A 17,408-nucleotide genomic window follows, 5' to 3' on the forward strand; every position below is an offset into this window, starting at 1 on the left:
TGGACATTGTTAAGAGCTTCAAGTTCCTTAGTGTAAATATTACCAATGATCTATCGTGGACCAGTCGCATTGAAGCTTGGATAGGGCAGATTTGGAGGGATGTGGACCAAACGCGGGCAGGTGGGACTAGTAGCTGGGACATATTGGCCGGTGTGGGCAAGTTGGGCCGAAGGGCCTGTTTCCACAATGTATCACTATGACTATGACTCTAGAAGCGACAGCTAAGAAGGCACACCAATGCCTCTACTTCCTCATAAGACTGGAAATTTGGCATGTCTGTAATGACTTTTACAAACTTCTACAGATGCACCATAGAAAGCAAACTGTCAGCTTTTACCGAAATTTCGTTCGGTATTTATACCGAATGACAATAAAGTTCTGTTCTGTTCTGTATCACGGCTTGGTTTGGGAACAGTTTTTGTTTAGTTTATTATTGTCACGTGTACTGTGGTACAATGAAAAGCTTTTGTTTGTGTGCTATCCAGTCAAAGAAAAGACTATATATATATATATATATATATATATATATATATATATATATATATGAATACAATCAAGCCGCCCTCAGTGCACAGATAAAATTTACAATGTTTAGTGCAAGATATAACATTGAAGTTCGATAAAGTCCAATTAAAGATAGTTCAAAGGCCTCCAATGAGGTAGATGGAATTATTGCAGTATGTCCCAAGCCATTTCTCTAGATTTCTCCAAGTTGTATCTGATTGTGGGCAGTCCCGCCAATTGTAAATTCTGAAAAAGGACAGTTGATATCCCTGTAGCATCTTTGTATAGTTGACTTAAGGGACCAGCAAATATGAGCAGCAAGACTGGGGTCATTTTGGCTATTGTGGATTGGTTCCCTCCTTTTTTGGTGGATCTGTCCATTGGATTTTTATGGGCAGGTAAAGACCCAGAAATACATATGAGCCGAATTGTCAATTCTGCAGAAGTTTAACTGCATTTCATTATAATCCAGTATACCAGCGTTTGAGCTCGATGCTTGGGCAATGGTGGCTTGAAATTCTCCTCAAATGGAGAGCATTAATGTTCATCCATTTCATAGCTTATTTATCTTTTAAGGTTACTTCTAGTCATGTCATTTTAAACTGGAAATCTGCAGTAGATGTCATGGAGTCATGCAGCACAGAAGCAGGCCCTTCAGCACAATTCATCCATGCCAACCAAAATGCCCCATCTAAGCTAGTCTGTGTAAAAATAGAAAGGTTGCCTCTCGGGTTCCTATTAATTCTTTCCCCATGCACTTTAAACTTATGTCCGATAGTTCTTGGTTTCCTTACCCTAGGAAAAAAGGCTCTGTGCATTCACCCTATCTGTTGCACCCATGAGTTTAAATACCTCTGTAAGATCATCCCTCAGCCTTGTGTGCTCCAAGGTATTAAATCCAAGCCTGCCCAGCCTCCCCCTGTAGCTCAGGGCCTTGAGTTCTGGCAACATCCTCGTAAATCCTCTCTACGCTTGCCAGCTTAATGGCGTCTTACCTTTAACAGAGAAATTAACAATGTAGAGAAAACGAAATGGGTACGTGTGCGTCATCGAGAATACATGGAAGAAAAATGGTGTAGATAAACGGAGTTTTGGACTTTAAATGGCACTCGTATTACAGTCATGAGATTTTGGTGAGCTGTTGCTAATTCTGGATAGGATTGATGGGCATGCTTTGCTATTGAAATCTCGAGAATTAATGATTATCAGATGTAACCTTAGACTTGAATCCAGAACTATTGGGTTAAACTAGGCTTCTTCTGCTCCAGCCCATCCACAGAATATAGCGTTGCACCTTTCTTCTACTTAAATTTATCTTTTCTGATTCATATTTGAAGTGTTTTGTTCATCTGTTAGTATCATCTTATCTATGTCATGGCAGTGCCTAGTCCTAATGTGCTTGAATATGACTGCCAGTATACTATGGTAAGTCAAACAATGATCCATTCAAATGTAGACACAAAAAGCTGGAGTAATTCAGCAGGTCAGGCAGCATCTCTGGAGAGAAGGAATGGGTGACGTTTTGCGTCGAGACACTTCAGCATCTGCAGTTCCTTTCTATCCATTCAAATGTAATGACTGAAATTAACCTGATGCCACAAACCAGCTTGGACGTAGTCTTTGTGCATTATATGCACAGATATTTTTCAGCAAACTGTTTTAAAATTTCTACCCCCTTTTCTTTTAGAAGCTTTTATGAATGTCATCATTCTTTCAGTTAAGGTATTCCATGTCGTATCAATTCTCCCTTTGTCCTTTTGATTCTAAATTTGATTTAATGTTCTCTAGTTACTGACGTGATGAATAGAAATATAATTTATTAATTCAACAAGAGCTCTTTATATTGTATTGCACCTTTGCCAGAAAAGACTTTAACCTTTGATCAAAAGGAAAAGTAATTAATCTATTCTGAACTCATTTATTTTTACAGTACTCAAAGCTGCTTTGGAAATTCTGTAGGACTTAAAGTTTAAAAAAAGTCTTGATTTGCAATGTCGTTAAACTGGAAAGAGTGCAAAAAAAGATTTACATGGATGTTGCCAATACTTGAGAGCCTGATCTATAGGGTGAGGTTGAGCAAGCTAGGACTTTATTCTTTAGATCGCTGGAGGCAGAGGGATGATCTTACAGAGTGTATAAGCTGATGAGGGGACTAGATAGGGTGAATGCACGCAGTCTTTTACCCAGAGTAGGGGAATTGAGAACCAAAGGACATAGGTTTAAGGTGAGAGGGGAAAGATTTACTAGGAACCCGAGGGATCATTTTTTCACACGGAGAGTGATGGGTATATGGAACGAGCTACTAGAGGAGGCAGTTGAGGCAGGTATTGTAACAATATTTAAAAGACAGGTAAATGAATAGTAAAGGTTTAGAGGGAAATGGGCCCAACACAGGCAGGTGGTATTAGTGTAGATGGGGCATCTTGGTCGGCATGGGCAAGTTGGGCCAAAGGGCCTGGTTCTGTGCTTTATGACTCTATTTTACGTGTTTCAGAAAAACCTTTGCCTTCCAAGAATGTTAACCAAAGTAGGCCATATCTTAAATACAATTTTTCAGATTTGACTTTGTACAGTTTGGTGATAATGATAATATTTGGAAGCCATTTATTTATGAGCAACAATCACAACAAACTTTTTTTCTATCCTTGCAGCTTGCTTTAGTGACATGGCGGGATTGCTTATTTCGACCTTTAAATAAGCAGGCAAGTATTTTATCATTAAAATATGTTTGTTCAATACTAGTTCTATTACTATTCATTACTATCTCTTCAAAAAGCCTTGTGGTTTAAATATGTTTTTTCTGAATGTTATACTGGTGTAATCGATATTTCTACTACTTCCTGACACGTCATCATTTTAAAAGGCTCATTGATAATATCTGGCAGATTTAATGAGGTGGAAACTGTTAGCTTTCACCATCATTCCACATGAATTTAATAACAGTCTCCAGAGGCTATGTGCAGTTAAAAGTGAAAATCCAATTGTCATTATTTTTGGTCCTTGCTTCTCGCCAAAGAGCTGCTTTCCCCAAGGTAATCTTCAGAAATCAAAGATTTTGCCACCATTTCAGGTGTTTCCACTCTTTCCCATTGTTCATATTTATTACATGATATATAAGTGGATTTTTAATGGTGTCCTAAGTCGTTAACAATCTCTGGACTTCATTTAAGAAGAAAAAAACAACGATAGATTTTCAGCCAACTTGGTTGCAAACAAAAATTCTAAACTTGCTCAGTGGGATCATGCAGAAATCACGAAGAGGATACTTTTGCAGTAATATCTTGTCTGTTGATAGAGCTTATTGAGTATAATGTGCACCATGTGTGGGTGCCCACAAAATAGTTTGGAAAGGAATTTGATGGCCAGCGGTGTCATGACCTACCCCTGCCATCTCACTTTCACCACTGTCATCCAGGAAATAAACCTGGCACGGTACGGTACGGCACGGTAGCGCAGTGGTAGAGTTGCTGCTTTACAGCGAATGCAGCGCCGGAGACTCAGGTTCGATCCTGACTACGGGTGCTGCACTGTAAGGAGTTTGTACGTTCTCCCCGTGACCTGCGTGGGTTTTCTCCGAGATCTTCGGTTTCCTCCCACGCTCCAAAGACGTGCAGGTATGTAGGTTAATTGGCTGGGTAAATGTAAATGTAAAAATTGTCCCTAGTGGGTGTAGGATAGTGTTAATGTACGGGGATCGCTGGGCGGCATGGACTTGGTGGGCCGAAAAGGCCTGTTTCCGGCTGTATATATATGATATGATATGATATAAACCTGAATGTATTGGAATGTTTCTGAAATATTTAAAACTTTTTGCCTTAAGAATAAACTGAACATGCATATACGAGTGAGCATGAACAACCAAATGACCACTCTATTTTATGGCAAATATCTGGAATTAAAAGAGGGATTGAGCAAAGGAAAGTTCTCTTAGTTCTTAACACTGATCGCTGTACTGTCTACCCTCGTTGTTACAGACCTCTATAACGGATTTCTGTTATAGCAGACAAAATCAGTTTTAACCGAGGCATCTGTTCATATCGGGCAAGTAATGCTGATGAGCCAAAATAATTCCCTCCTCACGACTGATGGTACGATTGCTCAGCCTAAATTTGGAAACAATAAATATTTTGGGCTTGCTTTCAATTTATTGAACTCGAGCTGGCTGATTGGCTTTTAATGTTAAAGTTGGCGAACGGACTCTCTGCACTGAATAAAGAACTGCTGGGATCTGGGGCTTGAGGAGTCAGGAGATTTGTCCATCAGTGAGTTGGCACAGCTGGTAGAGCTGCTGCCTCCCAGCGCCAGAGACCCAATGCGATCCTGTCCTCTTGCGCTGTCTGTGTGCTACTGCAACAGCTGCCGTTTCCTCCCACATCCCAAAGACGTGCGGGTTTGTAGGTTAATTGGCCGCTATGTTTCGGGAGATATTTATCTCGTGTGTCGGGAGTGTATGCGAATGTGAGATAAAATAGGACTAGTGTAAGCAGGTCTGCCGCCGTGGACACGATGGGCCAAAGGTCCAGTTTCCGTGCCACATCTTAAACTAAGCTAAATCTGACAACACAACTTTATCAATTTGAGCTTCTCCCCCGTTTCTGCCATGAGCAAAGGTTTTATGGATCTTTGTCCTTTCAAAACCACCCCTTGGAATACTCGGTTATAGGGGATAACAAGACCAAGTGCACCTCTCCTCCTCTCCCATCTCTCCCTTCCCCCCTCCCTCCCTCCTTCCCTCCCTCCTTCCCTCCTTCCGCCCCTTATCCTCCATCCTCCCCCTCCCTCCCTCCTACCACCTCCCTCCCTTCCGCCTCCCTCCCTAGGAGATAGATTTAAACTTTAAAATGTGAATAACTTAAAAAATAAAAACACTGATTTCAATGAAACGTCTTCCATTAGCACCAAAGGGACGACGGTGAGTAAGGTGGGTCTAAAATTTTCGCGCTATCGTGTACTGTTTTGGTTGTAGTTCAGGAACAAACACAAACAAACGAGAATTTTAGTTTTTCGATTAGCAATAATGGACACCAATCCACCCCCACCATGGTCCGCTATAATGAGAGTTATCTGTGTGTTGATTTCAGCCACAAAGTCCTGTTGAACATGATGCCTAAGTCTCCACGAGTCGATTCCTTTTAATATAGCCGACATGACATATATATAATTTTCAAAGATTCTGCTAACAAACCTACTAGGAAATCAGTTGTCCGAAGAAGGGTCTCGACCCGAAACATCACCCATTCCTTCTCTCCAGAGATGCTGCCTGTCCTGCTGAGTTACTCCAGCTTTTTGTGTCTATCTTATATATAATTAAAGTTTGGAAAGGTATTGTAGTCATTTAATCTGTTATAATGATATATGAGGCTCATCTAAAAACCATTACGTTTCTCGCCAGGTTACAAATGCTGTTCTGAAGTTGATTGAGAAGGAGCGAAATGGTGAAACTATCAACACCAGACTGATTAGCGGAGTGGTTCAGTCGTACGGTAATTGTGAACTACTTGTGCTTACTGTGCTAACTGATTTCGTAGTAGGTCTGTTAGCAGAATCTTTGAAAAATTTTCAGGGTGAAATTTTTTGTTCATTGTGTTTATTTTAATCACAGTTGAACTTGGGCTGAATGAAGATGATGCTTTTGCAAAGGGACCCACATTGACCGTGTATAAAGAATCATTTGAATCTCAATTTCTGGCTGACACAGAAAGGTTTTACACAAGGGAAAGCACTGAGTTTCTGCAACAAAATCCTGTAACAGAATACATGAAGAAGGTTAGTAACTGCAGTTAGATAAATGGATAGTTAATAGAGTCTATCTCAAATGTTTACTGAATTGGGCAATTGCAGGACTGTGCATGTTTATCATATATATTAACAATATGGATGACAATAGACAATAGGTGCAGGAGTAGGCCATTCAGCCCTTCGAGCCAGCACCGCCATTCAATGCGATCATGGCTCATCACTCTCAATCAGTACCCCATTCCTGCCTTCTCCCCATACCCCCTCACTCCGCTATCCTTAAGAGCTCTATCCAGCTCTCTCTTGAAAGCATCCAACGAACTGGCCTCCACTGCCTTCTGAGGCAGAGAATTCCACACCTTCACCACTCTCTGACTGAAAAAGTTCTTCCTCATCTCCGTTCTAAATGGCCTACCCCTTATTCTTAAACTGTGGCCCCTTGTTCTGGACTCCCCCAACATTGGGAACATGTTTCCTGCCTCTAATGTGTCCAATCCCCTAATTATCTTATATGTTTCAATAAGATCCCCCCTCATCCTTCTAAATTCCAGTGTATACAAGCCCAATCGCTCCAGCCTTTCAACATACGACAGTCCCGCCATTCCGGGAATTAACCTAGTGAACCTACGCTGCACGCCCTCCATAGCAAGAATATCCTTCCTCAAATTTGGAGACCAAAACTGCACACAGTACTCCAGGTGCGGTCTCACCAGGGCCCGGTACAACTGTAGAAGGACCTCTTTGCTCCTATACTCAACTCCTCTTGTTATGAAGGCCAACATTCCATTGGCTTTCTTCACTGCCTGCTGTACCTGCATGCTTCCTTTCATTGACTGATGCACTAGGACACCCAGATCTCGTTGAACTCCCCCTCCTCCTAACTTGACACCATTCAGATAATAATCTGCCTTTCTATTCTTACTTCCAAAGTGAATAACCTCACACTTATCTACATTAAACTGCATCTGCCATGTATCCGCCCACTCACACAACCTGTCCAAGTCACCCTGCAGCCTTATTGCATCTTCCTCACAATTCACACTACCCCCCAGCTTAGTATCATCTGCAAATTTGCTAATGGTACTTTTAATCCCTTCGTCTAAGTCATTAATGTATATTTGTAAATAGCTTCCACTGGAGATCATTTTTCAATGTTCTATAGATGAGAATATAAGCGGCATGATTAGTAAGTTTTCGGATGGTGGACAGTGGAGAAGATTGTATAAGGCAAAAACAGGGTTTTTAATTCAACTGGGTAAGTAGGCCAAGGAATGGCAAAATGAAATTTAACTCGAACAAGAGCAAAGTGAAGTATTTTAGGAAGTTAAACCAGGACAGGGCATATACAGTGAATAACGGGGTCCTGGGGAGTGTTGTAGACTGGAGAGAACCAATGGTATAAATACCCTGAAAGTGAGAAGGTAGTCAAAGTGACAAAGACGACATATGCATGCTTGGTTTCATCAGACAGATGTGGATTCCAAGAGATGGGAAGTAGCATTAGTTATCCAAGATGTCGGTGAGATCGAATCTGGAATTGTATGCAGTTCCAGCAAGCTTACTATAGGAAGGCTGTGATTAGGCTAGCGAGGGTGCGGGTAAAAATTGACGAGGCTGTTGCTGAGACTGAAGGGTTGCATTCTCAGGAGACATCAGATAGGCTGGGCCTGTTTTCCCCAGAGTGAAAGAGGCTGACTGGTGACCCTATGCAGGCTTACAAAATCATGAGGGGCAGATATATGGATTTGAATATGTGGGGGTCTTTTGTTCTCTCGCCCCTTTCCTACCCCATTCTCTGACACTTGTTTTCCCTTTCATTTTCTAAACTTACATTGCTTGCTCGTCCCTCCCGCTCACACAGAATATGCCATGACTCTTGATAAACATGATGGCTTTTTGTTATTATATTCCTGCTTAAAATTCCAAAATGCTTTTTTAATGGATTTCCATACATAAACATATTACAGGATTAACCCAAAACCTGCCAATATTAAGAATTAAATGCCCTAGTAAGTTAATATCCTGGTTGTTGAGTTTTGGTGGATGTAAGATATTTGGAGCAAGAGAAATAAAGTAGTTGAATGCAATATGCCCCCTCAAGCTATGTGGCATTCAGTAAAATAAAGGATTATTCATAATGTGTTTCTCAATTATTATTTGAAAATAAGAGAAGTTGTCAAGAATGAGAAGCCTGACAATTTTGTTTTTACTTCTCTATTTTAAGGTTAATGATAATTGTAGCTCACCTCACATTCCTGGCAATAGGGAGTAGAGTTATAAACAGCAAATTCTAGAAATGCTCAGTAGGTAAAAGGCAGTATCCACAGAGTCAAGGCATTAATGGTTAACGGCCTTTCATCAAAATGAGGAAAAGTTAGAAATGTGATCTATTTTAATTTGCAGAAAACTTTTCCCAGTTCTGATAAATGGTCATCAAACTGAAACATTAAATATTCAAACTATTCTGTTGAGCATTGCCATCTTTTTCAGATTTTAGTTCAGATATCCCACTGCACAAACACAGCTGAAGGGATTTGTTGATAAATAATCCCTGTCTGTATAACTGTTCAGGGATACATTTTGAAAATTGACAAAGGGTTTAAACTTAGGTTTATACAATTTTGTATAGTATCATATTTTGAGTAGTTAGTTGTATTCAGGAAGCTGATTTTGTCTTTCAGGCTGAAGCTCGGTTGATGGAGGAACAACGTAGAGTACAAGTTTATCTTCATGAAAGTACCCAAGATGAGCTGGCTCGTAAATGTGAACAAGTACTCATTGAGAAACATCTAGAAATTTTTCATACAGAGTTTCAGAATTTATTAGATGCTGATAAAAATGAAGGTAATACTCCTGTTTATTGTGAAAAGGGGAACATTATGCTGCAGATTAGCATGATTTTCCTTTTCTCTTTGTCTTGTACTTAGAATCTCAGAGGACAGCTTATCTTTCATCTGAACTGAACTGCATGTTGCCATTACTATATAGACTTCTTCAGTAGAAATGGTAAATACGTTATTTTTTTAAATGCGACCTCTAAAAAGCCACCATTGGATGATGCACAGAAACAGGTCCTTTGATCCACCCTTTGAATGCCAATCGTCAGGTGCCTATTTATTTATTTCCATTTATCAGTACCTGATTCATTGCCATCTATGTCTTGCCAATGTAATTGTTTGTCCAATACTTCAATGTTGAGAGAATCTTTGCCTCTACAACCCTCTCAGAAAGTCCAAACTTCAAACCTCAGTTTAAAAAATCTTACTTGCATCCCTCTTCCTCCTCACTTGTGGCAGTCAAGGGGCAATGACGATTGATCATGGAATTCTCTGATTTATCTTAAAAGTAATAATTGTGCCTTTCATTGTTTGTGTAGATAACATAACTGTACATGAGGAATGGGCCCAACTGACCCCAATCTATCCATTTTAAGAACTAGCACAGTTCAAATCTGTGTGTGTACTGTGGAATTTTACTCTAGTATTTTATGGTGAGCAAAGAAAAGAAACAAAGAAGGACGAATTATAGTTTGTTTAATATTGGCAGCTGATTTAAAGTGCAGTATCCAACTATAGCAATAGTAAACCTGCTACTTAAATGATTTACGAGATAGAATGATAGCATGTTAAAAGTTCACATGCTCTAATGTAGAAACTTGCATTGTAGAGATGTGAAGTTTACGGATGACTTGCACAATGACAAGCATAGTTATTAGCTTACAAGGGCTTGAGTATTTTTTTAATATTGGCTTGTTTTTCTGTACACAGTTGCAATATTTTAGTGGAATGATTGGTGTATGTGATAGATTTTGATGATTTTGGATAAGTAGAATATTTGATGCCAGTATCAAAAAATAAATAACCAGATTTGCTTGCTTTACTTTGCTAGATCTGGGTAGAATGTATAACTTAGTGTCTCGAATCCAAGATGGCCTTGGGGAGCTGAAGAAACTTCTAGAAACACACATTCATAACCAGGGTTTGGCTGCCATTGAGAAGTGTGGAGAAGCTGCTCTGAATGTGAGTTATTGATTTTTTAAATAATTAATTCATGACCCTCTGGTTACTCCGCTTTCTGACACACTAGTTATCTTTACATACATTTTTGGCATCTGGTAATTATAGACAATAGGTGCAGGAGTAGGCCATTCGGTCCTTCGAGCCATTCAATGTGATCATGGCTAATCATTCCTTTTTTTGCTTTGAAAACTTTGATTTATGTTATGCTTGTCTCCCCTTTTCCTACCTTCTCACAACATTGTTCCAGGCAATGTGTGAATTTTTATCTTTGCCAATGTTTGATAACTTTGGGTATTTTTGTGAAGAATGCTAGAAAGCATAGTGATAATATCTGAAACTGTCTCCGGCGACTATGATGTCTCTTACTCATAGTAAAGCTGCTTCTGACCATAATGGAGTGGCAAATCATTTAATTCTAAAAACAAAAGTGCTTTTGACATTCAGAATTTTCTATTCTATTCATTAAATGTTTGTTTGTGGTTATCCATATTTTGGAAAAGCCACATGCTCTCATCACATCTTTTGTGAAGGTTGCACAAATTTTTTATCAGTACTTCTATTGAAGGACTTGGAGAATGGTAGAGCACTGGGGAGGGATGTATGGCAGAGGGACGTAGGAGTATAAGTACATGGTTCATTGAAAGTGGCATTGCAGGTAAATAGGTTAATGAAAAAGCCTTTTGGTATCTCTGGAGAACATGGATAGAGAACATTTCGGGTCGGAACCCTTCTTCAGAAAGTACTCCAGTACTTTGTGTGTCTTTTTTGTAAGACAGGATTTACAGTTCCTTTTTTCTACATCTAGGCTTTTGGCATGTTGGCCTTCATCAGTGAGGGAATTGAGTATAGAATGTGCATACAAGCAATTGCAGGTGCTGCAAAAAGAGGAACAAAGTGCTGGAGGAACTCAGCAGGTCAGGCAACATGTCTGAAGAGCATGGATAGATAACGTATCGGGTCTGAAGAAGGGTCCTGGCCCGAAACATCAACTACCCATGCTCTCCAGTGATGCTGCCTGACCTGCTGTGTTACTCTGGCACTTGTGTCTTTTATTAATTGAGTACAGAAGTTAAGACATAACATTATAGTTGTATAAGATGTTGTCAAGGTTACTATTGGAGTATTGTGTTCAGTTTTGGCCACCTTGCTAAAGGAAAGATACCATAAAGCTGGGAAGAGCACAGATAATATTTGTGAGGATATTGACAGGACGTGAGGGCCTGAAAAATAGAGAAAGGGCTCAGCTGGCTAGGACTTTATTCCTTGGAGCACAGAAGGCTGAGGGGGTAATCTTATAGAGGTGTATAAAATTATGAGGGGAATAGATGTGAATCCATAGTCTTTTCCCATGGCAGTGGAATCATAGAGGTCATATAGGTTTAAGGTGAGAAGGGAAAGATTTAAAAGGAACTTAAGGGACAACTTTTTCACACAGAGGTATGTGGGATGTGCTGGCAGAGATAGTAGTTGAGGCAGATACAATTACATTTGGACAGGGACATGGATAGGAAAGGTTTACAGGGATATGGGCCAAATGTGGGCAAATGGGTCTAACTTAGATGGAGCATCTTGGTTGGCATGGACGACTGTGCTTATTATTTTAAAACTGAAGATGGAGAAGTGAAAATTAAATGAACACTTGTGATGCCAAAATATAGTGAATACATTTCGCATGACTTTCTGTTACTAAAACCAGTAATCATATTGAGAGTAGTAAACAATTTAAAAATAAACATCTGCTCAATTTAAATTTCATTTTAAGCCATAATGCTGCTGATTTTCTTTCTGAGCAGTCTTAATAATCATTTTCTTCCAGCCAGCATGTCACTAATGCAAATGCAAAACCGGTTTTAGTAACAGAATCAGAAGTACTGAGTCGATTGGGATTGTGTACGAGAAGTAGTGTTGTTTTGCACACATCTGCATTAATTTTCTCACATCTACTAATTGAGTTTGTGCGTAATGGTGGCAGGGCATGGAATTATCAGTGTATGCAGACCTCCCAACCCTTCCGAATTTGGCGGAAAGTTTCTGCTTTCTTATTTCATTTCCGCCATTCTGATTTTGCCTCACATTTTTCCGCAAAACACATGCCTCGCTGCTTGCCTCGCCTCGCCGCTGTACTCGCCTCGCCTCGCCGCTAGCCTCACCTCGCCCCGCCCTGCCGTTCACCCCGCCCCACCGCTTGCCTTGCCTCTGTACTTGCCACGCTCCTCGCCTCGCCGCTGGCCCGGCCATCGCCTTGCCTTTCGCCGCTGGCCCGGCCTTGCCTCGCCTCGCCGCTGGCCTAGCCTCGCTGCGGAGCGCGAGGCCCGTTGATGTTGAGAGTGGATGGGTGGGGGGCAGTGGAGTGGGAGGAAGGAGTGGGGGTCGGGGGGGGTGGAGGAAGTGAGGGGGAGAGTGTGGGTGGGAGGGGAGTGGGGGAGGAGGGATGGGGGAGTGGATTTGGGGGGAAAGGGGTGGGGGAGTTGGGGGAGGGGTGGAGGGGAGGTGTGGGGGGAGTAGGGGGGAGGGGAGGGGTGGGAGGTGAAGGGGGGGAGTAGGGGAGTAGTGGGGGGTTGGGGAGAGGAGGGGGTGGAGGGGAGTAGGATTGGGGGGGGACATGGACCGTTGTGATTTGCTGTTGAAGACCACTGGAGCAAGTATGTCTTCAATTAAATTAGGTATGTGCAATTGTTTAAATGAATATCTTTTTTCATAACTTAGTCATACATTTTATGACCATTGTTCTTTTATTCAATACCAAGAGAATTGGGATGTGTAAGGAAAAAGCAAAATAGGAAAAACAAAACAAAACAATCTTTTCTTTGTTGTAAAAAGTATTTCTGTTCAATAACCTTTCTATAATAGTAGAATATACTCATGATAGGCCTGACATTGTACATGTAGTCCAAGAACCAGACTGTTGGAAATAATAGTCGTTTTTCACACGTGAATTTAGCGCAACGTGTATGCGCATTTGGCATGTATACTTTGTTTTGCGGAAAAGTTGCATTACGCGCCATATTATGAATTTTGATGTAAAATTCTGAATTTGTAAAAATCAAATGTTGGGAGGTCTGGTGTATGTTAAAATAAAAATGTCCCATTCTTTGGGGCGACTGGAACGTGGAACGTGGAACCAGGAACAGGTGACCCCGACTCACTCAATTGATTTCTGTGTAGGTTGCTGCACCTCCAACTTCTCATTCCCTCTCTCCACTCGTAAACTCCAATCGGTGATTTACACTGAGCGCATTGAAATTACTAGACTCACTAGGGTCGCCTTGATATCTCACAGCTCCGCTCTTACTCCCCCTCCCCCCATTTGTAACAAGGACAGAGTCCCCCTTGTCCTCACCTTCCACCCTATCCCTCATCGCATACAGCATATAATCCTCCAACATTTTCGCCACCTCCAACAGGATCCCACGACTGGCCACATCTTCCCATCTCCACCCTTTTCTGCTTTCCGCAGAGACCGTTCCCTCCGAAATTCCCTGGTCAACCCGTCCCTTCCCACCCAAACCACCCCCTCTCCAGGTACTTTCCCGTGCAACCGCAGGAGATGCAACGCCTGTCCCTTTACCTGCCCCCTCGACCCAAACAGTCTTTCCAGGTGAGGCAGAGGTTCACTTGCACCACCTCCAACCTCATCTACTGTATCTGCTGTTCCAGGTGTCAACTTCTCTACAACGGCGAGACCAAGCGCAGGCTCGGCGATCATTTTGCTGAACACCTCCGCTCAGTCTGTCTTAACCTACCTGATTTCCCCACCCTTCCTCCCCCACTCAGCACTTCAACCCCCTCCCATTCCAAATCTGGCCTTTCTGTCCTGGGCCTCCTCCATTGTCAGAGTGAGGCACAGTGCAAATTGGAGGAACAGCACCTCATATTTTGCTTGAAGGTATTTATTCACAAAATGCTGGAGTAACAGCAGGTCAGGCAGCATCTCAGGAGAGAAGGAATGGGTGACGTTTCAGGTCGAGGCCCTTCTTCAGACTGATGTCAGGGGGGCAGGACAAAGGAAGGATATAGGTGGAGACAGGAAGTCAGTGGGAGATCTGGGGGGTGAAGGGGGAGGGGAAGAGAGGGACAGAGGAACTATCTAGTTTACAACCCAATGGTATGAACATTGACTTCTCTAACTTCAGACCGCCCTTGCTTTCTCTCTCCATCCCCTCCCCTTCCCAGTTCTCCCACTAGTCTACTGTCTCTGACTACATTCTATCTTTGTCCCACCCCCCTCCCCTGACATCAGTCTGAAGAAGGGTCTCGACCCGAAACGTCACCCATTCCTTCTCTCCAGATATGCTGCCTGACCCGCTGAGTTACTCCAGCATTTTGTGTTTACCATTTAAATTATTGTTCCAAATGAACTGTTATGAAGCCTTGTTGTTAAAGAAACTCTTCACATCAATAAGTCAGTTTTCAGCATGGCCATGTATTCATTTGCAAATATTTATATTTACATGTATCTTTCCTTTTTTGACTCAGGATCCCAAAATGTATGTACAAACAATTCTGGATGTCCATAAGAAGTACAATGCATTAGTGATGTCAGCTTTCAACAATGATGCTGGTTTTGTGGCTGCTTTGGATAAGGTGAGACAGTTATTTTATGGCAACCAACATCTAATAAAAACTAAATGTGACCATTCACAGTTGCAGAACAGAATCAAAGTAAGTGTAAAACATATAAAAAGAAAATTCTGGTAAAACTCAATTGGCTAGAGGTTGAGTGGAGGGGAAAACTGAATTAATGTTTTTGTTTAATGATCTGTTGGTTAATGAACTGTATGGAGAGCTAAAATGTTAATTGAAGGTATCACCAAATGCTGGAGACCCTTCAGACTGAAGAAGGTCTTGACCTGAAACGTCACCCATTCCTTCTCTCCTAGATGCTGCCTGACCTGCTGAGTTACTCCAACATTTTGTGATACCTTCGATTTGCAACAGCACTTGCAGTTATTTTCCTACGCTAAAATGTTAATTGTTTTTCTGGAGAGGGGTGCTATTTGAGTTTATTAATCTCATATGTACCGAGGTACAGTGAAAAGTTCAAGATGGATGCAAAAGGTTGGAGTAACTCAGTGGGTCAGTTAGCATCTCTGAAGAAAAGGAATAGGTGATGTTTTGGGTCAAGACCTTCAGACTGAAGAAGTCTGAAGAAGGGTCTCGACCCAAAATTTTCAAACCTGCAGTGAATAGAATTTTATTGGTAAGGATATAGAAGGATGGGAAACAAAACAATAAATGAAGGTGAAGGTGTGAAGACCTAACAGCCATTTTTATAGTGATGTTTAAAATTGTGGTTTGGTTTTATGTAGGCATGTGGTCGTTTCATAAATAATAATGCAGTAACAAAAATGGCTCAGTCTTCAAGTAAATCTCCAGAATTACTGGCAAGATACTGTGACTCTCTATTGAAGAAAAGGTAAGAACTTGGGAAAATTATCCAGCTATCCAAAATGTCTTCACATAACTGAACTCTGGGCTAGTGTTAATATACATAGAACAGTACAGCATAGGAACATGACCTTTGTCCCATGATATTTGTGCTGAACATGATTCCAAATTAAACTAATCCCTTCTGCCTGCTTGTGCTCCATTTCCCTCCATTCCCAGTATCTTCATGTACCTATTTATATGCCTCTTAAACGCCACTATTGTATTTGCTCACATCGCTCCCCTGGCAGTGCATTCCAAGTACCCACCAGTCTCTTGAGTGTGTAAAAAAAAAAAAACTTGTCTCGCTCATCTACTTTAAACACTTTGAGATCTATAGAAGGCGCTGCTCAAAAAGGCAGCCAGCATCATGAAGGAACCAAATGAACCAAATTACAAACTCTCTTGGTTGCACTGGGGACTTTGGGGTTTTGTTTTGCACTATATTATTTTTTTTATTAAACTTTTTTGTTTGTTTATCATGTTATCTATTGATAACCTGCTGTGCTGCTGCAAGTAAGAATTTTATTGTTCCGTTTCGGTACATATGATAAGTCTCTTGACTCATGAAGTTTTCTCCTTCTCACCTTAAAGCTATGGCCTGTAGTATTTGACATTTCCTCTCTGGGGAAAAAGACCATGACATCTAGCCTTACTGTGCCCCTCATAATTTTATAAACTTATTAGGTCTCCCCTCAGTCTCTGATGCAGAGAAATCAATCTGTTTGCCCAGCCTCTTTTTATAGCTGATACCCTCTAATCCAGGCAGCATCCAGGTAAACTTTTCTTGCACCCTTTCTGAGCTTTCACATCCTTCCCATCAGGGTCCTAACCAAAGTTTTATGGGAAACTCCACACGATACTTCAAATGCAACCTAACCAATGTTTTATAATGTGGTGTTATACCAATAAATCTTGGTTTACTCTTTCCAAGGCCTTGACATTCTTAAATGTGTTACTGTGTTCTAACCAGTGTTCTAACCAGATTTGTAAATGTTTTGCATAGCTTCTTACTTTTCTCTTGTTCCATTTATGAAGGCAAGATTCCTACATGATGCTGCTATGACAACATGGTATTCACATTTATTCAAAGAGCATTTATCAATCAAAAGTCACCCGAGTATCTTTCATGTTCTCAGATTATTTTAAATCCTAGAGTGGGATAATGTATGATTCTGAGGCATGAATGCTAACACTAAACTAGATTTAATACCATTCGATTAAGCTCCAAGGATGTAAGTTTAAAATCTTTGGTGTGATACTGTGTTACCTACCTACCCGAGGCTAAAGATAGAAAAGTTAGATTTGGCTCTTAGGGCTGAGGGAATCAAGGGATATGGGGAAAAAGCCAGAAAGGGGTACTGATTTTGGATGATCAGCCATGATCATATTGAATGGCGGTGCTGGCTCGAAGGGCCGAATGGCCTACTCCTGCACCTATTTTCTATGTTTCTAAAAATATGACAGTGATATCAACTGTTTGGCATGCAGGCTAACATAATTTTCATGTTTTAAATAAATGTCCCTGCGTTCTACTCAATTAGGTCTGAATTTATTCATAGGAAAGTTGGCTTTGCTCAGGGCTGGCCACGGAGCAAAGTGGCTTCATCTTTTTTGGTTCTGTACATAATGACTTGCTGTCCAAAGCCCTGCTAATCATAAATGCAGAGACTTTGCATAGAAATGTAGAAAAATAGGTGCAGGAGTAGGCCATTCGGCCCT

At 41.1% G+C, this 17,408-nt stretch overlaps 1 protein-coding gene across 2 annotated transcripts in view; it reads left to right on the forward strand.

The window, feature by feature from the left end:
* The window catches only part of cul1b (cullin 1b), a 93,056-nt gene that overhangs the window by 46,971 nt on the left and 28,677 nt on the right, over window positions 1-17,408 (forward strand). For both annotated transcript variants that reach the window (XM_078418417.1, XM_078418411.1), the window contains exons 5-11: window positions 3,156-3,206; window positions 5,897-5,987; window positions 6,107-6,270; window positions 8,922-9,084; window positions 10,129-10,259; window positions 14,736-14,843; window positions 15,569-15,675. In XM_078418417.1, coding sequence (XP_078274543.1) covers window positions 3,156-3,206; window positions 5,897-5,987; window positions 6,107-6,270; window positions 8,922-9,084; window positions 10,129-10,259; window positions 14,736-14,843; window positions 15,569-15,675 — 815 coding nt within the window. The remainder of the gene's footprint in view (window positions 1-3,155; window positions 3,207-5,896; window positions 5,988-6,106; window positions 6,271-8,921; window positions 9,085-10,128; window positions 10,260-14,735; window positions 14,844-15,568; window positions 15,676-17,408) is intronic.

This window comes from Rhinoraja longicauda, chromosome 2 (assembly GCF_053455715.1).
Source record: "Rhinoraja longicauda isolate Sanriku21f chromosome 2, sRhiLon1.1, whole genome shotgun sequence".
Lineage (NCBI taxonomy): Eukaryota > Metazoa > Chordata > Chondrichthyes > Rajiformes > Arhynchobatidae > Rhinoraja > Rhinoraja longicauda.